Source organism: Ovis canadensis, chromosome 1, assembly GCF_042477335.2.
Source record: "Ovis canadensis isolate MfBH-ARS-UI-01 breed Bighorn chromosome 1, ARS-UI_OviCan_v2, whole genome shotgun sequence".
Lineage (NCBI taxonomy): Eukaryota > Metazoa > Chordata > Mammalia > Artiodactyla > Bovidae > Ovis > Ovis canadensis.
In genome coordinates, this window is record NC_091245.1 from 253,517,958 (window position 1) to 253,542,471 (window position 24,514).

At 36.2% G+C, this 24,514-nt stretch overlaps 1 protein-coding gene across 2 annotated transcripts in view; it reads left to right on the forward strand.

Moving 5' to 3' along the window:
* The window catches only part of PIK3CB (phosphatidylinositol-4,5-bisphosphate 3-kinase catalytic subunit beta), a 184,145-nt gene that overhangs the window by 87,276 nt on the left and 72,355 nt on the right, over positions 1-24,514 (forward strand). For both annotated transcript variants that reach the window (XM_069564200.1, XM_069564211.1), the window contains 5 exons: positions 2,481-2,706; positions 10,097-10,320; positions 12,499-12,678; positions 14,523-14,693; positions 15,618-15,695. In XM_069564200.1, the coding sequence (XP_069420301.1) occupies positions 2,481-2,706; positions 10,097-10,320; positions 12,499-12,678; positions 14,523-14,693; positions 15,618-15,695 (879 nt within the window). The remainder of the gene's footprint in view (positions 1-2,480; positions 2,707-10,096; positions 10,321-12,498; positions 12,679-14,522; positions 14,694-15,617; positions 15,696-24,514) is intronic.

Here is a 24,514-nt window from a genome sequence, read left to right on the forward strand (position 1 = left end):
CATTCCCTTCTCCAGTGGACCACATTCTGTCAGACCTGTCCACCATGACCTACCCGTCTTGGGTTGCCCCGCAGGCATGGCTTGGTTTCATTGAGTTAGACAAGGGTGTGGTCCTAGTGTGATTAGATTGACTAGTTTTCTGTGAGTATGGTTTCAGTGTGTCTGCCCTCTGATGCCCTCTTGCAACACCTACCATCTTACTTGGGTTTCTCTTACCTTGGGCGTGGAGTATCTCTTCTCGGCTGCTCCAGCAAAGCATAGCTGCTGTTCCTTACCTTGGACGAGGGGTATCTCCTTACTGCCACCGTTCCTGACCTTCAGCATGGGATAGCTCCTCTAGGCCCTCCTGTGCCTGCTCAGCCACTGCTCCTTGGGTTGCTCTTCCCGGCCGCCGGCCCTGGCCTCGAGCATGGGTCGCTCCTCCCAGCTGCTGCCCCTGGCCTCGGGCTCGGGGTGACTCTTCAGGGTTACCGCCCCTGGCCTCAGGCGCGAGGTGGCTTCTCCCGGCTGCCCCTGACCTCAGTCGTGGGTGTCTCCTCCGGGAGTGACTTATCAGTAGCAAAATAAAATTAAAATTAATCAGTGATTTTTAGGCACATAATTTTTGGTATTAAGTATATTCACAGTGTTGTCCAATTCATTAAGTCGCTCAGTCATGTCCGACTCTTTGCGACCCCATGGACTGTAGCCCACCAGGCTCCTCCGTCCATGGGATTCTCCAGGCAAGAATACTGGAGTGGGTTGCCATTTCCTTCTACAGAGGATCTTCCTGACCCAGGGATCGAACCCAGATCTCCTGTATTAGAGGCAGACCCATTTACCTCTGAGCCACCAGGGAAGCCCCAATTCATTACCACTATCCATTTCTAACACTTTTCATCATGTAAACACAGACTGTGTACTTACTAAATAATAAACTTCTGCTCCCCTAACCGCTGGTAATCTCCATTCTAGTATTGATTCTAGCTACCTCATGTAAGTGGAATCACACAACAGTCAGCCTTGTCTCTTGCATTTTTCACTTAGCCATAGTCTTTTTAATTTCATTCGTGTTGTATTATGTGTCCAAATTTCTTTCCTTTTTAAGACTGAATATTATTGTATTGTATGGATATACCACATTTTGTTTATTCATTCATCTTTTGTTGGTCATTTTTGTTATATTCAACTTTTAGCTATTGAGAACAATGCTGTTCTTAACATTGATGTTTAAGTTTCAATATGAATCCTTGTTCTCCATATGTTGGATCATATGGTAATTCTGTTTTAACTTTTTAAGAAACTGCCAACCTTTTTTTTTAATAGTGGCTATACCATTTTACGTTCCCAGCAGAAATGCACAAGGGTTCCAGTTTCTCAAAATGCTGGCCAGAACTTATTTTCTTTTTTTTTAAAAAAATAACCATTCTTCTGGTTGTGAAGTGATACCTCATTTTAATTTTTATTAGCCATTTCCCTAATGGCTAATACTATCACGTTCTCTTCATGTTCTTGTGGACTTTTTTTTTTTTAGAATTTTTGTTCAAGACCATTGCCCATTTTCTAATTCAGTTGTTTTTTTGTTGTTGAGTTGTAAGAGTTCTTCATGTATTCTGGATGGTAATCTCTTGTGAAATATATATTTTGAAAATATTTTCTTCTATTCTGTGGGTTGCCTTTTTACTCTCAAAATAGTGTCCTTTTATACAGAAAAGTTTTAAGTTTTGATGAAATCAAATTTACCTATATTTTCTTTCCTTCTTTTTTGCCTAACATTGATTTTTTCTGTTTTATGTAACTGAATCTGAGGTTTGGCCATGATTTTCATTTTTCAGCTGTTGGCTTTTGTCCTGGTTGCAATTAAAATATGTAATCCACGTTGTATTTGTATAGTGACCTTCTTTTATAGGATCTCATTTAGGAGAATTCAGAGATGATGAGAGATTGATTGTGCTCTTCCTGACAGGGCAATCCTAGTTAATGGAGATAACTCTGGTGAACAGAAAAGAATTCAGGACAGAAATAATGTAAATTTTGTGTGAAAGTGATAGATGATACATACTTTAAATGTTCTTTTTTTATTAGAAGTTATTTATGTTTACAAGAATGCTGAATGTGAAAGTCTTCATTGATTCTTGCTCTTCATAGATACTTACTTTTAATACTTTAGTTTCTTAAAATGTATTTTTAAAATTATACCATTGTTATTTTATAAGAGAGGGTTAATACTATTCGTATTCTCTTCCAATTTGCTGTTTTAAAAGAAACCAACTGTGATATACCTTGTATACTTTATGCATTACCCTGTTTGTCTATCTTATTTTCATAGTCCTGTAATATTCTGTAATTCATTTAACCAAACCAGTATTGCTAAACATATGGCTTGTCCTCAGTTTTTGAGTTTTCCAACAAGTTCTACAGTGAGCATCCTTGTAGATATGTCTCTGTACATTTGAGCAAGTATTTCCATTTCATAAAATGTCTGATTTTTTTTTCTGCAGATGTTATGGAAACAAGTTACCAATTACCCAATGTTTAACCTCCTTATGGAAATCGACTCTTATATGTTTGCATGTGTGAATCAAACTGCTGTATATGAGGAGCTCGAAGATGAAACAAGAAGACTCTGTGATGTCAGACCTTTTCTTCCAGTTCTCAAATTAGTGACAAGAAGTTGTGACCCAGGGGAAAAATTAGACTCAAAAATTGGAGTCCTTATAGGAAGAGGTAATTTAAACAATTCTTAGTATGAATTTAATGTTTGTTGCCAGATAAATCTATAAACATGTAATAAGTACTCTCTATAACATTGCTTTGCAAGGAGTGGTCTATGGTATTTATGTTACGAGTGTTAGATAGAGTAAAAACAGAAATCAAAAATAAATCTTTAGAAACTTCTCTAACAATGTGATATTGCCACAAAAAGGGCTTTTAAAGTTTGTCTTTTTCTTTTCCAGTGACTTATTTTTTTAATTTATTTTATTGAAGTATAGTTGATTTACAATGTTGCATTAATTTCTGCTGTACAAAGAATGATTCAATTTTATATACACATACATATAATACATGCATTCATTTGCACATTCTTTCCCATTATGATTTATCATAGGATATTTTATATAGTTCCCTGTGCTACACAGTAAGTAGGCTTCGTCGTGTATTCATTCCAGATATAATAGTTTGCATTTGCTAACCCCAACCTTCCAGTTCATCTGTCCTCCACCCCCATCCTCCTTGGCAACCATAAGTATCTTCTCTATGAATCTATTTCTTTTTTGTATATAAGTTCATTTGTGTCATAATTTGGATTCTGCATATAAATGATAACATACGGTATTGTCTTTTTCTTTCTACTTCATTTAGTATGATCGCCTTTTGGTCCATCCATGTTGTTGCAAATGGCATTATTCTTTTTCATGGCTGAGTGTTCCACTGTGTATATATACCTCATTTTCTTTATCCATTTATTGTTGATGGTCATTTAGGCTGTTTCTTTGTGAATCGTGCTGCTCTGAATACATAGGGAACCATCCATATTTTTGAATTACAGCTTTGGGTACATGCCCAGGTGTGGGATTGCTGCATCGTGGACCAACTCTGTTTTTATTGTTCTGAGGAACTTGTATTCTATTTTTTTCACAGTGGCTACACCAATTTACATAGCCACCAACAGTGTAGGAGGGGTCCATTTTCTCCTCGTCTTCTCCGGCATTTATTATTTGTAGACTTCTTAATGAAGGCCATTCTGACTGATGTGAGGTGATACCTCATTGTACTCTTCATTTGTGTTTCTCTAATAATTAGAGATGTTGAATATCTTTTCATGTGCCTTTTGGCCGTCTATATGTCTTTGACTTCTTCTTCTTTTATAAAAGTATTGGTTTTTGTCAGATTGGAAATAAAAAAGTTGTTCCTTTGCCTCAGTTAGTTTGAGAAGCCCTTTTGTAAGAGATGCATCCTCAGTTTCTTGTGAACTACCCCTGAAGTATGAACATAATTTATACGCAGCTCTCTGTGATAATTGAGACTTTAAGGTGATTGATAAGTTTCCATAAGTTTTACTTCATAAGTAAAATTATCTTTTAAGTAGAAGTTATTTTTATAGCAAGTCAAGTCCATATTCTTTGCATATTAAATCCAGGGAAAATTGTGAATAATACAATGTGGAGCAGTCACTCTTGCTCTAGTAATCTTAGGTGTTTACTGGACCAGTGGTATTCTGCCTTAGACAAGATATTAACTTGAATTACATACTACAAGGGATTACTGAGGTAATTTTGTTGGATAATCCAATTTGTAACTGAGGTAATCCAATTTGTTGGGTCTGGATTGGCTGCCTATATTGATCAAATTCAGGGTCATTTCAGTTCAGTCGCTCAGTCCTGTCTGACTCTTTGCGACCCCATGAACCGCAGCACTCCAGGCCTCCCTGTCCATCACCAACTCGCAGAGTTCACCCAAACTCAGTGTGCATCGAATCAGTGATGCCATCCAGCCATCTCATCCTCTGTCGTCCCCTTCTCCTCCTCCCTTCAATCTTTCCCAGCATCAGGGTCTTTTTCAGTGAGTCAACTCTTTGCATGAGGTGGCCAAAGTATTGGAGTTTTAGATTCAGCATCAGTCCTTCCAGTGAACACCCAGACTGGTCTCCTTTAGGATGGACTGGTTGGATCTCCTTGCAGTCCAAGGGACTCTCAAGAGTCTTCTCCAACACCACAGTTCAACAGCATCAATTCTTCGGTTCTCAGCCTTCTTCACAGTCCAACTCTCACATCCATACGTGACCAGCGGAAAAACCATAGCCTTAACTAGACGGACCTTTGTTGGCAAAGTAATGTCTCTGCTTTTGAATATGCTATCTAGGTTGGTCATATCTTTCCTTCCAAGGAGTAAGCGTCTTTTAATTTTATGGCTGCAGTCACCATCTTCAGTGATTTTGGAGCCCCCCAAAATAAAGTCTGACACTGTTTCCACTCTTTCCCCATCTATTTCCCATGAAGTGATGGGACCAGATGCCATGATCTTAGTCCAAATTCAGAATACTATAGTACAATTCTCTGTAAGATACTTTTCTTTGATCTTACCCTGTAGTTTAAATTCTGATGATTACATTGGGGGACTAAATTCTCTGAGTGCTTAGAACAGAGGCTTATTGATTTATATGTGACACTCTGTTTTTTAAAAACGTTTGATTATTTCAGATTATAACTAGTTTGCTTTGGCAGTAACTTTGTTCCCCATTAAGTAGTTTTGTAATTGTATACCTTACAGATCTTTTAAAAATATATTGATAGCTTCAGTAGAAAGCATTCCTATTTTCTAGAGCTTCAAAGATTTTTTTAAAACTGTAGTCTCCATTAGAAGTTTTTCCTTTGAGTTGAAGAGTAATATATAAAAGTAGAAAGAATAAAAAATCACTTATCGTCTTATCCAGAATAAGAATATCCCCTGATAATATTTTGATACAGTTATTTTTAAGGGTTTTATAGTTGTTTATGAAATACTATTTGTCTGTATTTTTCTGCTGATATTTAGACAAGCTGAAATATTTGATAATTCAAAAGGTTCACGTCACAGATAGAGTTAACATTTATCAGTTAACGTATAGGTGTCTTTTTGAGACTGACCATCTTTTGAAAACTTAGATCATTGTGTTCTATTTGGATTTTGATCTCCAAAGCATATGGATTCATGAGCCACCATTATGTTGATCTGTGCTTGTCAGATTTATCATATAAAAATACAGGAGATTCATGTTATACTCTTATTGCTAAAAAGTCATTCACTATCTAAAATTCAAATAGAAAGGACATACTTTTTTAAAAAATTTGACAATTCTAACTTTAGCACAGGGATCTAATATATATTAGAATTGAATTTTTCTTTCTTTAAACAATGCATCATATTTTATCTAGTATAAAGCTTATTGTACAAAGGTTTTATTCAGTATGTTTTGCAACTTGAATGATAAGTTTTATATACTTTAGATCCTCAATTCTTTAGGATAGCTAGCATTATGATTGTATACAAAAATTCAAACACTAACGTTCATTTACGAAGTTGAGTAAATCTGTTTTGATGTTTTAGAGTGAATTTCCACTAAATACTCAACAAGTCAAGTTTTGCAGTTGCTGATTTGTATGTGATGACTACAGCCGGGACTTGGTGAGGTCATGCCTCCTGGGAAAACAATAAACAATTCTTTCAGTTTAACTTGAGGAGCGAGAGTTTGCTGCCTCTTCCTCCTCAAAGAAAAGAATAGACCCTTTACAGACATAACTGCCCTGATGGGTCTAAAAATACCTTTTCCTGAAAAATGATATGACTAATCATTGTATTTTCTCTGTATTCTAAATAATTATTTACAGCGTTGATGCTGGGGCTCTGATTATTCTCTGTAGTGAAGGTACTTGTCACTCTTTCCTTAATTTCGTCAAACACCCAGCAGTAAATCTTGATCAGAGAATTTTGTCAGCGTTCTGATAAAGGTATCTGAACACTTCCTTTTTCACCTTAATATTCCTTAAAATGACGGAAATATATAGTCCAAGGATTTTAAAGGTATCTGTAGTATGTAGAAATTGTTCATTCAATGCTTTTTAATATAAAAAATTCTATTTGATTGTAAACTATACAGTACTCTTAAGATTTAAGCTTTGCTATCAAATTTTCATACACAAGACATATAGGGAATTAACTAGGTTTAAAATTACTCAGCCTAACTTTTTTATTTTTGAAAAAGATTCTATTTTTAAGAAATCTTTGTAGGAGTCCCCAAATTCAGGCTTCTACAGTTTCCTCTTTTAAAAAAAAAGTTTATTAGAGCATAGTTGATTTACAATGTTGTGTTAGTGTCAGGTGTACAGTAAAGTGACTCAATTATACATACACATATAGCCACTCTGTTTTAGATTTTTTTCCCATATAGACCATTACACATTAGTGAGTAGTGTTTCCTGTGTTATATCGCAGGTTCTAGTTGCTTATACATTTTATATGTAGCAGTGTGTATATGTCAATCTTAATCTCTCAGTTCCTTCCCCCCGCCCATCCACCAGTGACCATTAACATAAGCTTGTTTCTACATCTGTAATTTCATTCCTTTACATATAGCTGTCCAGTTTTCCCACTTATTAAAGAGTCTGTCTTTTCTCCATCGAATATTCTCATCTCCTTTGTCACAGATTAGGTGCCCATTCATCAGTTTCTTAAAATACGAATTCTCAAGAGATTGGGATTTAGTGAGTCTGAAATAAATGAAAGAAATGTGTACTTTTCAGTTGAGTCTCATAGTTTTATGGAAAGAGTCCTATATTTGTAATATATTGAAAAAAATGACCAAAATGATAGCATTGCAATTCAGCAGTTTATTTTGAGTGTTTTTACTTGAGAACCATAGCAGTGAACTTAGGTGATGTGGACTTTGCTGCTCTGAGTCGAGGAGGGTCACCTCTCTCAGCTAGGTAAGACAGGAAGATGCTCTTAAACTGAGATTTCAGTGCTCATTAGGAGTTGACCAGGTGAATGGGGTTGGAAGAAGGAAAAGCAAATGGGAATGGCATATGTGAAAGATAGTCTATTCAAGGAATAAAAGAAATTGACTATGATTTGTTGACGGGGACAGCCAGGATAAGCAGGAAGTTCAGAAAGGCAACCAGTTTCAGAGTATGCAGGCCTATCCAAGTCATATAAAAAGTAGAGAACTCATACGAGCACTTGGGAAGCTATTGAAAGGATTTAAATAGGGGCATTACAGCATTACATTTTCAGTTTAGAAAAATTATTCACATTGGGGAATGGAAATGGATTGTGAGAGGATCTAACAAAAATCAAATGATCTGCCCTTTATCTACTAAAAAAAAAGTCATGTCAAATCTACTTTATAAATGTCTCTACCTACTTCTTATAGATCCTGTAGCCATTAACTTAAATTATGGTTCCTTCATAACTGATTTAGAGTAATTTGTTAAAGTATCCATGAAGTTACATTTTACCCTCAGGATTTTACCTTTGTTGTATTATGCAACTTAAAACATTTTTTATATTTAATATCACAAATCAATGCTAATATTTTAAAAATGATAACTTTTAATGTCAGTAGACAATGCTGATAAGTGTGCTATCAAGGTAATACTCATTGACATATATATATATATTCAAATGATACAATATTTTTTTAAAATATGATATTGGTTGTGTCTTGTGGAATCAACAGTAACAGCTTGCTTTACTGTGCTTCCCTCTCCAACACTATAAAATGTTGTTAATATTATCTCAAGTTTCTTTCCAAGGCAAAAATGTATACATATTCTATATTCTTTCTTTTGAATTTGCATAAAAGGAATCTTGTGAGACCCATTCTGTCCCTGCTTTGTAAATTTAATATATCTGTGACCTTTCCCCCTAATAACAGAACATTTCATGCATTTTATCGCTTGTACCAATGTGGCATTGCTGTATGGGTATACCTTAACTTTTTAAACCATGTCTTAATGATTATCTTTAGGTTATTTCCAATTTCTTATTTATAATAAAGAAAGCAACAGTGAACATTTTTGTACTTCTATCATGTTATTTGAACAATTATTTCCATCGGTTCAGTTCAGTTCAGTCGCTCAGTTGTGTCCGACTCTTGGCTGCAGCACGCCAGGCTTCCCTGTCCATCACCAAGTCCCAGAGCTTGCTCAAACTCATGTCCATCAAGTTGGTGATGCCATCCAACCATCTCATCCTCTGTCATCCCCTTCTCCTCCCACCTTCGATCTTTCCCAGCATCAGGGTCTTTTCAGGTGAGTCAGTTCTTCACATTAGGTGGCCAGAGTATTGGAGTTTCAGCTTCAGCGTCAGTCCTTCCAATGAATATTTAGTACTGATTTCCTTTAGGATGGACTGGTTGGATCTCCTTGCAGCCCAAGTGACTCTCAAGAGTCTTCTCTAACACCACAGTTCAAAAACATCAATTCTTTGACCCTTAGCTTTCTTTAAAGTCCAACTCTCACATCCATACATGACTACTGTAAAAACCATACATTACTATGGAAAAATTATTTCCATAGGTGTGTGGAAAATAACCACTCAAATTTGAGAACATAATATTTAATCACAGCTTGCCAAAATAAAGAAACTTTGTGTTTGGCAGTAACTCAGAGTCAGGCAGGGGAGTCATTTAGTTTCATTCTGGAGAAAGTGGTTGACTTTCCTGTTTGCCTGATGAGACGTTGTTGGCGGTGGGAAGCTGGAGGTAGGCCCAGAGGTAGGCCGAGAAGAAGCTAGGCATCTTCCGTGATTGGTCTTGGGAGCATATTTGACTTTCACTGGTTTGTCCTAAGTCTCCTGTTGGAATTCCAGGTCAAAATGTGTGTTTGTACGTGTAATTTTTAATTAGTTATTAAATATGCTCATTTCTCTTCTACCCCTTACAGCTCAAGGTTTTATCAAAGTGTTTGCCAGTCTGATACATAAAAATTAATGTACATATAAAAATGTGTGCATGTTCAGTTTATTTTAAATCTCTAGAATTATTTATTAGAATAAGTATAAGCTATGAAAAAGCTGTTATATGTCACTTCATGGCAGAAATAACTCATAATTACATACAACAAAGAATTTTATATTTATGAGATTTTTCACTAATTGATATACTGTAACGATTGTTGGAAAATCACAGTAAACTAAAAGTTTATAAAATTTAAGTTTACTGAGTTTTCAGTAATAGCTTGACTTTTAGGCTTATTTGTAACATTTTCAGATTCTTAGCCTTTGTTAGATATTTTAAATGTATTTTGATTTGTAAAGAAAACATGCAGCTCTTTTCAGGTGTGGTTTTAAAATGGTAGTCTGAGTTTCAGTGATTATCTTTTTTTAATTGGTAACCAACTATATTTCTTTAAGCGGTTTCAAGTTTGTACTCTTTTGAAATCTTAATTGTATGTTCATCTTCTATACATGAAATTCATTATTTTATCTTGAGTATTCTTATGTTTCATAATATTTTCCTACCTAGTTTTTTTTTTTAATTTCATAAAAATCGAGCATCCAAATTAGCTTTCCTCAAGTATATTTTGTATTCTCTTTATTGTTAGGTACTCAAAATGACACCTTTAAAATTTTTGTTTAGGTCTGCATGAATTTGATGCCTTGAAGGATCCTGAAGTGAATGAATTCCGAATAAAAATGCGCAGATTCAGTGAGGAAAAGATTCAGTCGCTTGTGGGATTATCTTGGATGGATTGGCTAAAGCATACCTATCCACCTGAACTTGAACCATCCATCCCTGAAAATTTAGAAGATAAACTTTATGGAGGAAAGCTCATTGTGGCTGTTCATTTTGAAAATTGTCAGGTAGTATTATATTAAGAAATACTTTATAATAAACTTGTGAATTTTCCCAGAATGCAGCACCAATCTTAGAGGAGGCTGTTGCTCACCTAGTAAACACTGTCGAAGATCATTTTAGACTTAAGATGGAAATATATTTTAGGATTAGGTATGACAATCTAAAGTGACATATCCTTTGCACACATACAGTTTTTTGATGCATTTTTGTCTATATCAGGGTCCAGAAACTGCAGTGTTTTTGAATGGTTTTTAAGGTTATGTAGAAAACTCAAACAATTTTGAAGGGATGTTATAAAGAAAGAAAAGGAAGAATATGCAATAGAGACTCATTTTTTGTCAGTAAAGTCTAGTTCTTTAGAGAAAAAGTTTGCCAATCCTGGTTGTAAATAATGTAGATATAATTTATTTTCTCATGTTGTTTTTCTCTTGTTTATAAAATGAAAGATTTGATCAAAAGAGCTCTTTTTTCTATTTTCTTAATTTTGCATTCTATGAATATGTGATCTAAGTGCTGATATGGAATTGGGCATTATAATAGAGAATATATACAGTTAATCTGTATCTGAATGTTCGTAGAATTTCACAAGCTAAATTCTGTTTCTCCTTTTGTTTCAAGTATACTCATTTTATCATTTAGGCTCTGGCCTTAGAATTAGGGTATGAGAGCAGGGATATTTTGTTTGTCCTTCAGTTACTAAGATAAAAATGACAAAGCCTTTATCAGTAACTGTTGTATATTGAGGGCTTTCCAGGTGACTCAGTGGTAAAGAATCGTGCATTGCTGAAAGAGCTGAAATAGGAATTTCACTGTTAGAAGGTAATTAGAATCCAGCTTGAAAATACTGACTGTGGGCAATTTGTGAAATCTAGGTCAGTCTGAATTTCATCACATATGGGTCAAATCTCTACTAGATATATAAATTTTAATATGATCGTTATTACGTGTACATGTGTTAGTCACTCAGTGGTGTCTGACTGCAAGGCCGTGAACTAACTGTAGCCTTCCAGGCTCCTCTGTCTGTCTGTGGAATTCTCCAGGCAAGATTACTGGAGTGGGTAGCCATGCATTCTCCAGGGGATCTTCCCAACCCAGGGATTGAATCTCCTACATTGCAGGCAGATTCTTTACTGTCTGAGGTACCAGGGAAGCCCATCATCATTGTAACAGATTGATTATATGTGAAAAGAAGTGTTCTAAAGTCACAAAAAATGAAAAAAAGATTTCATTGTGAAATCTTACTGGATTCCAAGCAATCATAGAACTTAACAGTAAAAGGAGTTTAGAGATCATCTTGGCAGGCTCTTTATATAATAATTCTTTCACCATTCTTTATAGCCTGTGTCCCTAACGTGATATATCCATTAGCTATGGGGAGTGTTCTGCTTATAAAATATTGATAGCATATTTTCATTGGGAGCAAGAACACATTTAAATATTGTATTTAAAAAATCAAAAGAAATTCATAGTGGCTTTCTGTGATTTCTGGTTTCTGGTTATACTTTCTTATTTGAATAAGTATCCATTCAGTCTCCCTTTATTGTACATGCCATGTATTCAGCTAATTGAAATATATCTATATCTCTCCTTAGTCTCCTTTTCTTCTGGCTACCTATTTCCCAGAGGCTAAACCAAAAGAGTTTTGGATCATGTAGAATAGTAAAATTTAAAGTTATTAAATCAATTTGACAGGTCACATAGAGTTTATAGCTTTTTTTAAGGCTATTATTCCTTTAAAAATACCCTATATCATGATTTATTACCAACACTGTTTTCTAATTGAATAAACATTCATGTTAGGAATGGCAAAATTTCAGAGTAAAGTACGTTTGGTAACCATCATGCATGTATTCCCTCCCTGCCCAGTTCTGTAGAATCCTTATTTGGCCATTTCAGCATCACTGCTGATGACCAGCATTGGGAACCAGCATGTGGGGACACTATAGTAAACATGAGATGAATTGTAACAAAGTACTCATTTAGGTTAAAAAATGATTTTCCAAGATTGCTAGGAGTGAAGAAAATGTACTGAAACATTAAATGTAAAGGGTGTATATGTGTAAGCATTGTGTCTCGTTGGATACAGTGTGGTATAAATAATACTACTAATAAGTACAAATGTAAAGAGTGATATTTTCACTGTAAATATAAAATTGCTTTCTTTTTTCTACCCTCCTTTTTAGGATGTGTTTAGTTTTCAGGTATCTCCTAATATGAATCCTATCAAAATAAATGAATTGGCAATCCAAAAACGTCTAACTATTCATGGGAAAGAAGATGAAGTTAGCCCTTATGACTATGTGTTGCAAGTCAGTGGGAGAGTAGAATATGTGTTTGGTGATCACTCACTAATTCAGTTCCAGGTATGTGTTTTAACTGTCAATTTACCATTTATGAATTCTTTGAGTAGATGTCTTATGCAGAGCATTCAAGTGCCTCAGATTATTTTTGGAGTATAGTGGAGTTTAAGATACATGTAGTGAGAGATGCCTTCCCCAACCATAAGGTACGCTATTTAAAGAGGAGCATCCTGATTTTGCCTTCAAGGAACTTGAAGGTATTTTTGTTGAAATTACATTTGGAGACTGAAAATAGTTGTTGCATAAAGAATAATAGACTAAGTGACACATTAGAGGTAAATAGTAACTGAATTTTAGAAAAGTATTTGATTACTTTTATTTGTGATTTTTGGTGTTTGTATGAAGCAAGAGGGATAATGACCTGCCAGTTATGAAGTGATGTTTCTTTTGACAAGGAGCTCTGCTTTATTAGCCAGGTAACAGGGGATTTTATATCTCCCTTCTCTTTTTTTCAGGTATTTAGTGTAGCCTTTAGTTCTTGGTTTAGTAGGTAGAAAATCTTCTGGCAGTTATAACCTTCATGCAAAGCTTTGGGATCTGTGGCATTCTGACAGTTTGAACTCTAACCCTGAGAGGAAGAAGATGAAAAGTGCTTGGTGGTAACATAAAAGTATTGACTTCTTCCCTTCATGTTCTGCCATCTTTTAAGTAGCCTTCTGCTTCTTTAATACTTTAAAAAAAAAAAAAAACCTTAGCAAGGGGAAAGTATATTGTTTTGCCCAAACTGGAATTTGTTATTACAAAGAAAACTAAAAGCATGTGTGCGTTTTGTTATGGGGTTTTTTGTGTGCAAGGTTGTGTGAGAAAGAAAATGTAGAATGTAGGTGAAGGACTTTGAAAGAAATGGAATGATGCATCTTTCATAGTGAAAAGCTTTTGCATGAATATATTTATCATAGTATCATGTTAATTCCCACATATAGGCCATTCTTGAAATTTTTTTTTTTTAATATCAGAAATGTATTTTCAGAGGTTCTAAATTGAATGCAGTATACTGTATACTTTATACTGTCTAAAGTGAACCACACTTTATATCTGTATAGGAAATTTATTCTGGTGAGGAATACATTGTCTTTTTATTCATTTTGTTAGAATCATTGGTATTGTAAACAATCACTCTTTTCTTTATATGACTCTGGAGAGTTATTTTGGTTTCATGGAAATGAAACTGAGCATCACACTTGGATAGCCAGTAGGTTTTTGATGTAAAGACACTAATGGTTGCCTTGAGGCCTGTGCTAATAAGGTACCACGTCTACCTCAGGGATCCATGGAAAGCTGGCCACCTCAGGACTTTAAAAAAATGGCTACTCATGTACTGCATATTCACCTTTTTTCACTTACTGGCCGGAGCTTGCACTGTAGCATCACAGTCTATGATCAAGTTCTGCCCCTGGAAAAGTATGCCAGTTGGTCATCCTGTCAAGTATGGAGTGCAGAAAAGAGGAAACAAAACAAAACAACATATATACTGTGACACATATTTCTCTAAGGTTTAGCAAACAAAAAAATTCAGTCAGGTGGATTTAAATCCAGGTCTTAGAGATACTGGATGTGTAACTTAGCCTTTGGGTTTTTAGTTCTATAATCTATTAAAGGGGGAAAATCTGTCTTTCAGAGTTAAGAAGATTAGCTCTGACGTAGAAGAAGTATCTAGTTCTTAGATACTTAGGTGTTCACTTAATGATAGCTATTTTATGTTTTGATTTTAATTTCTCATATCTTTGACATTGAATTGTTAATATAGACTTTCAACATTGTTCTGATGTTGTTCAGCCTAATTTTATTTTTCTCTTGATTTAAGTTTTGTTTGAAAATCCTTGCCTTACTCTCCCTTGCCACTGTAGTATATCCGGAACTGTGTGATGAACAGAACATTGCCCCATTTTATACTTGTGGAATGTTGCAAGATCAAGAAGCTGTATGAACAGGAAATGGTTGCCATAGAGGCTGCCATAAATCGAAATTCATCTAACCTCCCTCTTCCTTTACCACCAAAGAAAACTCGAATTATTTCTGTAAGTTTCACATATGAACTTTTAGTGACCTTAAAAGCCATGTGATTATTTTGTTGTTGCTGTTGTTAGGTTGTTTGCTTAATCCTCCCACACATATTCTTTGCTCAGTTCTCCTATGGAAACTAATTCATGTTTTGGTAAAGATCCATCACCATTTATTAATAGTAATTTTTAAAGCTACTATTATTTTTCCATACCCAAGCTACATATGATTCTAAATAGGTCATTTATGTTTTTGATTATCTTTAGGTGCTAAATAAAAATGCCCTCAAATTGAGTATATTTTGAGATTAGAGCTAAATGCAAGACTTCAGAGAGCAAGTTGAGGCATTCCAGTAGAAAAGTTAGGTGTGCTGAGATAGTTGATTTTCTGGTGTATCTCATTTGTATTAGCTTATAATAGTGTTTTGGTGTAATTTGTCTGTTTTCTTCTTATTGAACTTTTAGACTTTAAATGTAACAAAGACATTTCTTCTAGCATATAATATTTTTATAAAGCAGACCTTTAAATTTGTGTTCATTGGAGTACTTAACAGTTTTTAAATAGTTCTTCCGTCTTAAGAAAAACCATTCCTTGATAATTAATATATTACCTGTATATTAATTTATATTGTCAATTCTTTATTTATCCAAAGCTTTTAATACCATTTGTTTATCGTGTCTAGTGAATTTTGTAGCTGTATTGTTTTACCTTGAGAACTAAGGGCTAGTGGTTGTGATGCTTAAGTTAATATATGTGGTTTTCAGTTGTTAGTTCAGAGTTGTATTTTCATTATTTTACCGGTGCACATGCGAACTGACAAGGCAGTTTCATTGTTGGCCTCAAATATTCATTTCTTAATTAAATATTAAGAAATGAGTAATTAAATGAATTCTCAATTAAAATTAAACATTAATACCCTGTATTTTTTCATTTTTTACCAGCATGTCTGGGAAAATAACAATCCTTTCCAAATTGTCTTGGTTAAAGGAAATAAACTTAACACAGAAGAAACTGTAAAAGTGAGTACATGTTTAGATTTGAATTTGTCTTCTGCTCTGTTTGAATTCACTAATATGCTCAGTTAAGGACAGATGGGAGACTACATGTTATCCATTTTGGTCAGTTACAGGATATAGAATATGGCAGTTTATTATAGAAAAATTATAAATCTTTGTTTTAAAATATTCTTTGCATTGTTGGAGATGTACTGGATAGATTGACATTTCCCCAGTGTATGTTATGGAAAAGAAATTGGTTTAGATCAAGAATTCAGCAAGTGAAATTTAAGCCAAAACTGTAGGTCACATGTTTCTGTGCAGGCTTATTCTTCTTTTTCAGCTTTGGTCAGAGCTTCCCTCAGCCTCTTTTAGGCGCCACCCCCCTGCCTTTTTCTTTTCTTTTTAAACTTGCTGAACAGACAGAAAATGTAATACCATTCCTGAAATAAAATAGATGACTACATTGTAGACCACAACTTGTTAACACATGGGGATTTATTGCACCACCCCTACAATTAAGTAAAGACTTAACAAGGCATTTTGCTTCAAAGTGTAAAGCGTGCATTTTCCTCTATTTTGCTTGGCAGGAAATGAAGTGAATAGTTTTGTGATCCAAGAAAGAGATTCAGTTAGTTTGAGATGTTTGCTGGCATGAGGATATATTCAGGAGTACCTTGCCAAAGATTACCAATGCCTTGTTTTTCTAAGTGGACATTAAAGATTCTTTGGGTAGCTGTCATTAAAATAAGGGTGTTTTCTGTTATATTCTTAGCTAGATTTTAATTTTTAAGACCAACTAGCCTTCTTTTCTATTTTAATGGTAATTTAATTTTTCCGTTGAATTTAAATTTTCTTTCTTAATCTTTTCCAGTTGTAAAAGTATAACATGATTGTTGCAGCAGTTAAAAAAAGTCCAAATATGATTTAAGAAAGAAGTTGTCGATCTCTCCTCATCTCTTTACCATCACATGGGATTCAAGGTCAATAAGCCTTGAGTGACCTCCATGTTTATACAAATATATATAAACTTATGGTCGTGTTTATTTTATTGATTGGTTGGTTTGTTAAAGAAAAGGGATGATGTTATATATATATTAATCTATAATTTGATTTGTTGATTTTATATCTTAGATGATTCTCTGGATTATTAAATATTCAGTAGAGTTCCTTGGATATTACTTTTCTAAGGGCAGAAGTCATATATTGGCAAATATACCCTCAATATACCTACCTTTACATATGGGGTGTTTTTTTTTAAACATATATGTATCATTTTGCTTAGTGGTTTGTATGAATCCATGTGTAATTTTCATTCTAAAAATGGGAATTACTACTTAATCTTCCCATTTGTTAGGTTATTGTTATTTATTAGCTACTTAATTCTTTTCTAGCTATTGTTTCTTTGAAGCCTTTCATCCTTACTCAGTTTATTCCTAAAGAAGACCAAAGAAGCATTTACTATATGTCTTTATTTTTCTTGAGCATTATGCTTTATTTTTGTCTTTGACAGATTACTTATGAGTAACATTTTATTTCTATAGGTTTTACCAACTTCCATCAGCTATTCTAAGCTGGATTGATTTTATTGTTTGTGGTCATATATTTTTAGGACTAGTGGGCTTAATATAGTATTTAAAGTACCCTCTCCCTCCCCACTCCATCTGCTTCTCTGGTTCTCCCTCCTTTACCCTTTTTCTCTTTTCAGAGAAGTTACATAGATGAATTGAAGTAAGTTAATGCAATTATGGCATCACTTTCTTGTATGTACATCCCTCTTTCTTTTTTTTAATTGCTGTTCAGATTAGGAGTTCCAGTATAATGTTGAAGAGAAATCTGGAGGTGAAAAAAAAAGATTAGGGGTAGATGAAGAGCAGGGAACTTTACTTCTTTCTTTCCAAACTTTTCTTTTCTTGATGTACTGACTAGGACCTTGGTGTGATACTGAATAAAAATGATGAGAGTAAACATACCAGTCAGGTTTCTCCCAAGAAAAATAATAATAGAGTGTTTGTGTATGTGTATTTGTGTGTATATATATATGCATACACACAGATTTATTGATTTTTAATTTTTGTCTGTGCTTGGTCTTTGTTGCTACGTGGGCTTTCTCTAGTTGCTTCAAGTAGGGGCTGTTCTCTAGTTATGCTTTGCAGGCTTCTTGTGTTGCAGTGCACAGATTCTAGGGCCTGCAGGCTTCTGTAATAGTGGCACATGTGGAATCTTCCTGGGCCAGGGATAGAACCCATGTGCCCTGAATTTGCAGGCAGATTCTTAACCACTGAACCACCAAGAAGGTCCACCACACATAGATTTATTTAAGGAGTCAGCTCATATAATTATGGAGGTGTTTAAGTTCCACAGTCTGTGAAGTTTGTTTGCAAGCTGGAAAACCAGAAGACCTGATGGTTTAGCTCCACTCTGAGTCTGTCTGTATTTAGTCGCTCAGTTGTGTCTGACTCTATAGCCCGCCAGGCTCTTCTGTCAGTGGGATTTCCCAAGCCACAGTACTGGAGCACGTTGCCATTTCCGACTCTAGTGGATCTTCCAGGCCAAGGCATTGAACTGGCATATCTTGCCTCCCCCCATTGGCAGGTTGGTTCTTTACCACTAGTGCCACCTGGAATGCCTGAGAAACAGGAGGCACCTATGGTGTAGTTCCTCTGGAAGTTCTGTATGCTCAAGACCCAGGAAGAGCTTATGTTAGTCAGGCAAGAATTCTGTCTTACACTCAGGAGGGCCAATCTTTTTGTTCTGTTCATTTCTTCCACTGAGTGGATTAGAGCCACCTACTCAAAGGAAGGTAATCTGCTTTAATCAGCCTACCATTTAAATGTTAATCTTATCAAAAAGAAAACACTGTCACAGAAATAACCAGAATATCTGGACACCACAAGATCCAGTCAATGGATAAATGAAATTAGCCATCACAGTAGATGTTTCTGTTTTGTTCTTTATTGTAAAGAAAAGCATTTAGTCTTTTAGCTTTAAGTACAATATTACCTGTAGGTTTTTCACACATGCCCTTTATTCAAGAATTTTTCTTCCCTTTTTACTTAGCTGAGAGTTTTTATACTAAAAGGGATAGAAAAAGTTTCACTTTGTCCAGTGCTTTTTCTGTATTTCAGTTCAGTTCAGTTCAGTTGCGCAGTCGTGTCCCACTCTTTGCGACCCCATGAATCGCAGCACACCAGGCCTCCCTGTCCATCACCAACTCCCGGAGTTCACTCAGACTCACGTCCATTGAGTCAGTGATGCTATCCAGCCATCTCATCCTTTGTCGTCCCCTACTCCTCCTGCCCCCAATCCCTCCCAGCATCAGACTCTTTTCCAATGAGTCAACTCTTCGCATGAGGTGGCCAAAATACTGGAGTTTCAGCTTTAGCATCATTCCTTCCAAAGAAATCCCAGGGCTGATCTCCTTCAGAATGGACTGGTTGGATCTCCTTGCGGTCCAAGGGACTCTCAAGAGTCTTCTCCAACACCACAGTTCAAAGGCATCAATTCTTTGGTGCTCAGCCTTCTTCACAGTCCAACTCTCAACATCCATACATGACCACAGGAAAAACCATAGCCTTGATTAGACAGACCTTAGTCGGCAAAGTAATGTCTCTGCTTTTGAATATGCTATCTAGGTTGGTCATAACTTTTCTTGCAAGCGTCTTTCAATTTCATGGCTGCAGTCACCATCTGCAGTGATTTTGGAGCTCAGAAAAATAAAGTCTGACACTGTTTCCACTGTTTCCCCATCTATTTGCCATGAAGTGATGGGACCAGATGCCATTATCTTCATTTTCTGAATGTTGAGCTTTAAGCCAACTTTTTCACTCTCCTCTTTCACTTTCATCAACAGGCTTTTTAGCTCCTCTTCACTTTCTGCCATAAGGGTGGTGTCATCTGCATATCTGAGGTGATTGATATTTCACCTGGCAATCTTGATTCCAGCTTGTGTTTCTTCCAGTCCAGCATTTCTCATGATGTACTCTGCATAGAAGTTAAATAAGCAGGGTGACAATATACAGCCTTGACAGACTCCTTTTCCTATTTGGAACCAGTCTGTTGTTCCATGTCCAGTTCTAACTGTTGCTTCCTGACCTGCATATAGGTTTCTGTATTTATTGAGATGATTTTGTAGCTTTTATATTTTAGTCTGTTAATTGGATTTCCTTTTCATTTTTATAATGTAATTACTTTTTTTGACTGTGCGCAGTCTTCCCTGCTGCATGGGCTTTTCTTTAATTGTAAAGCGGGGGCTCCCAATTGCGGTGTGCTGGCTTCTCATTGCCTTGACTTCCCTTGTTACAGAGCACTGGCTCTAGGGCACATAGGCTTCTGTAGCAGCGGCCTGTGGACTCAGTAGCTGTGGCTTTCCGGCTCTAGAGTACAGGCTGAATAGTTGTGGCACAAGGGCTTTGTTGCTCCCTGGCAAGTGGGGTCTTTTCAGATCATGGAGCAAACCTGCGTCTCCTGCATTGGCAAGCAGATTCTTTACCACTGAGCCACCGGGGAAGCCCCAGTTTGATTGATTTTCAAAAGTTTTATGTACTACACGTTGAAGATGTAGTAGCCTTTTTATCTATTGCTGATATTGACTTACTAATATTTTGGTATGCATTTTTATGTCTGTGCTCATGGGGAATATTCATCTGTACTTTCCATATAATATCTTTCTCTGATTTTAGAATTGGGATAATGTTGACCTTACAAATTGAGGTAAGAAGCCTTTTCCTCCTTAGTTTTCTGAACAAGTTTAAGTAGGATTGGTATTGTTTCTTCCGTAAATATTTGGTAGAATTTACTCCAAGCACCTGAATGTAGGGTTTTTTTAGTGGGAATGTTTTTAATTAGAAATTTAATTTCTTTACTGGATAGATAGACAGTCATAATTTCTATTTCTTTTGTGTCAACTCTGATTATTTTCATCTTTTGAAGAATTTAAAATTTATTTAAATTTATTGGCATTAAGTTCATTACAGCCCCTTAAATTAGTTTTTTTCTTGCTGTATAACAAACTAACACAAACCTAGCAGCTTAAAACAACACATATTTGTTAGTTCATATTTCTGTTGTTCAGAAGTCTAGGCATGGTGTGGCTGGGTTTTCTGCTTATAATTTTACACAGTTGAAATCCAGATGTTAATTGGGCTACATTACTTACTGAAGCTCTTGGGAAGAATCTGCTTCCGAGATGATTCAAATTATTGGCCAAACTCAGTTCCTTATAGTTATAGGACTGAGGTTCTTATTTCCTTGATGGCTTTTGCTGGAGAATTGTCCTCAGAATCTTTCAGGTTCTTATTCTTGGCTGTATTTTCAATTCTTGAAACAGAGTATTTCTCAAGCATTAAATCTTTTTCTGGCTTTGAATCTCCTGCCAGAATGATCTGGTCCCTTTAAGGGCTCATCAATAGGTCAGGCCCATGAAGGATAATCTCCCTCCCTTTTTGTTTTGTTTGGGCATGCTATGTGGCATGTGCAGCCTTAGTTCCCCAACCAGGGATTGAATCTGCACTTCCTGCAGTGGAAGCATAGAGCTTTAACCATAGGATTGCCAGAGAAGTCCCTCCCTTTCTTAAAGTCACATGTGTTTTATAGTAAAACCTAATCATGGGAGTGAAATCCATTGTAATCACAGTCCCACAGATCTTACTGGAGTAAGATCACATGATTCTATGGAGTCTGTAATGAAATCCTAGGTGTTCAATAAAGATTCATTACTCTGCCTGGTTGGCACTTGAATGGCTTTCACTGTGAAAGTGCTTAGAATATTGTAGTATAGAGCTTTCTGGTGGATCTTTTACCTGCCTTGTGGCATTTGCCTTTTCATATGTCCAGCTTGATATTCAGCAGAATCCTGAAGTCAGTGCTGCTCAAAATCTAGAAGATGGTATTTGTGTAGACAGAGAGCTCAGATTGCCCTCTAGTTATACCACTATTTGAAATAGTTTCTTCTGACTCTCAGAAAAGGAGGGATCTCCCCATTTTTGGCCTTTCTTTTTGTTTTCTATTTTCATTTGCCCCAGTCTCCCTAGAAGTCCTAAGGCAGCAGTAGCAGAGCGCTAGTGGTAGCAGAACAGCAGTGGTTGCTAAAAATGCAGAGTTAAACATCCCTGTTTGATTAGAGGAGTTCTTGTTCGTCCTAAGGGAAATGGTGAATATCCTGATATCCACTCGCCCACTTCCCCTGCCTTCTCTGTTCAGCATTGTTGTAGGAAATATGAGTGAACGAAGCCTCAGTTTTCTTGCTGGGTGACAATGAAAGGGGGGCCCTAGGCAGCCACAAAATACACTTGGATGATTTCAGAGTGGGATGAGCTCACAAAACTTCTAAGTTTATTCCTGAGCTGTACGTATATGGATCAGAGTCACAGCTGCCTATGTACTTTGAGAATTGTGTCATAAACCATAACCAGCATCTTAAACTAGTCACTGTATTTTGGTGCACATACTGGATAGTTCCAAATAGCCCTACAAAGAATTTGAAAACTGAACTGGTATTGGAACCACAACTCACAGAAGGTTTGTTGAAACTTGCAGCTTGAAACTATTATCTCCTAAAACAAATCATCAGCAGTCTCTATAGAATATAAATAAAACACAGAGACTTATAATAGTCAAAATGTATAGGAAGTCCTATCCTAGACTTCCTAGGTGGTGCAGTGGATAAGAATCTGCCTGCCAGTGCAGGGATATGGGTTCAGTCCCTGGTCTGGGAAAATTCCACAGGCAGCTAAGCCGGTACACCACAACTACTGAGCCCAGCCCCCTATAGCCTGTGCTCCACAACAAGAGAAGCCACCATAATGAGAAGCTCCTGCGCCACAACTAGAAGAAGTCCCTGAGCAGCAACGAAGACCCAGTGCTGCCAAAAATAAATAAATTTTAAAAATTTGCAGGGTACTATTCAGAATTAATTGGCATAAAAAGAACCAGGAAAATCTCAAGCCCTATGGACTATGAGAATCAACAGACAGCAATGCTGAGATGACATGAATGTTGGAAGTCTTCACAAACATGTTAAAGAAATTGTTATAAAAATGCTCCAGCAACTAAGGGCAAAGCAAACACAATGGAAAATAATGGGAAAAAATGAGAAAGTCTTAGCCACAATACACAGTTGTACTTCAGTGTCTGGAGGGGTTTGCTTCCAGGATTCTCAGAGGAAGTTCAAATTACTATATAAAATGGCATGGTAGTTTTATAAAACCTATGCATAACCTATACTTTAAATCCTCCTTGACTTACTTGTTGCAGCCCCATGGATTGTAGCCTAATAGGCTCCTCCATCCATGGGATTTTCCAGGCAAGAATACTGGAGTGGGTTGCCATTTCCTTCTCCAGGAGATCTTCCCAACCCAGGAATTGAACCTGGGTCTTCCACATTGTAGCCAGACGCTTTACCATCTGAGCCACCAGGGAAGTCTTAATTACTTAAAATAACTAATAAAATGTAAATGCTATATAAATTGTTACTGGAGTGCAGCAAATTCAAATGTGCTTATTATAACTTTTTGGAATTTTTTCCAAAATACTTTTCATATTTGATTGGTTTAGTCTGAGGATGTAGTGCCTGTGGATATGGAGGGAGAATAAAGGATGAACTAAGTGAAAAACAAATAATGAATTAAAAAACTCTGAATGGACTCCATAATGGAAATAGTGTGAAAAGAAAGAGTGAACTTGAAGAGTAATCAATAAAATTTTCCATTTTGAACAACAATTTGAAAGAAAATGGAGGAGAAAAAACTATAGAGCCTCAGATACCTGAGTAACAATATCAGGTCTAACACTTGTCTAATCTGAGTCTCTGAAACAAAAGAGAAAGAGTGTGGCTGAGAAAAACTAAAGTAATTATTACTGGGAACTTTCCAAAGTTGGCAAAAGACATAAATATAACATTTAAGAAACTCAGTGAACCCTAAACATAATAAACTCAGACAGTTCCAAGGCCAGATACTTTCTCTTTCAAAATCATAATTTGATTCTTATTAGTCAAAAATCTTAACACCTCATAAGCCTAATTTTTTGGCTGTCAGCATTCCTATCATGTTAAAATAGATATTACCTCAGGAAAGAAAAAACTATCTTAATCTTTTTATCTTCTTATTTCAGTACCTGTAACACTAGATAAATATTTGTGCAATGAATTAATACATTTTAATGTAGCTGCCTCTGACATCTGTAAATCCTTAATTAAATGTAAGACAGGCCTTCTCCCACTAAGTCAGAGCAACCATGCCTTTTTATTAAGTGGTTCTCCAGTGGCTAAGTGGTAAAGAATCCTCTGCATTGTAAGAGATGAGGGTTTGATCCTTGAGTTGGGATGATCCCTTGGAGGAGGAAATGGCAACCCACTCCAGAATTCTTGCCTGGAAAATTCCATGGACAGAGGAGCCTGGCAGGCTACAAGTCCATGGGGTCACAAAGAATTGGACACGACTAAAGTGACTGAACACACACCCATACTTCTTGAAGATTTCCCAGCTGCCTTAGTGGTAAGAAATCCACCTGACAATGCAAGAGACACAGGAGACATGGGTTTGATTCCTGGGTCAGAAAGATGGCAACCCATTCCAGTATTCTTGCCTATAAAATTCCATGGACACAGGAACCTGGTGGACAGGGAGCCCTGGCATGCTGTGTGTGGTCCATGGGGTTGCAAAGAGTCAGACCCAACTGCGCATTCATACGTACACTCGTATTTCATGAAACCATGGGAATTTCAGCCTGTTCGGACTCAGTTCCGTTTAGTTCACTGTAGTCGCTCAGTCGTGTCCCACTCTTTGCGATCCCATGGACCGCATGCAGAACGCCAGGCCTCCTTGTCCATCACCAACTCCCGG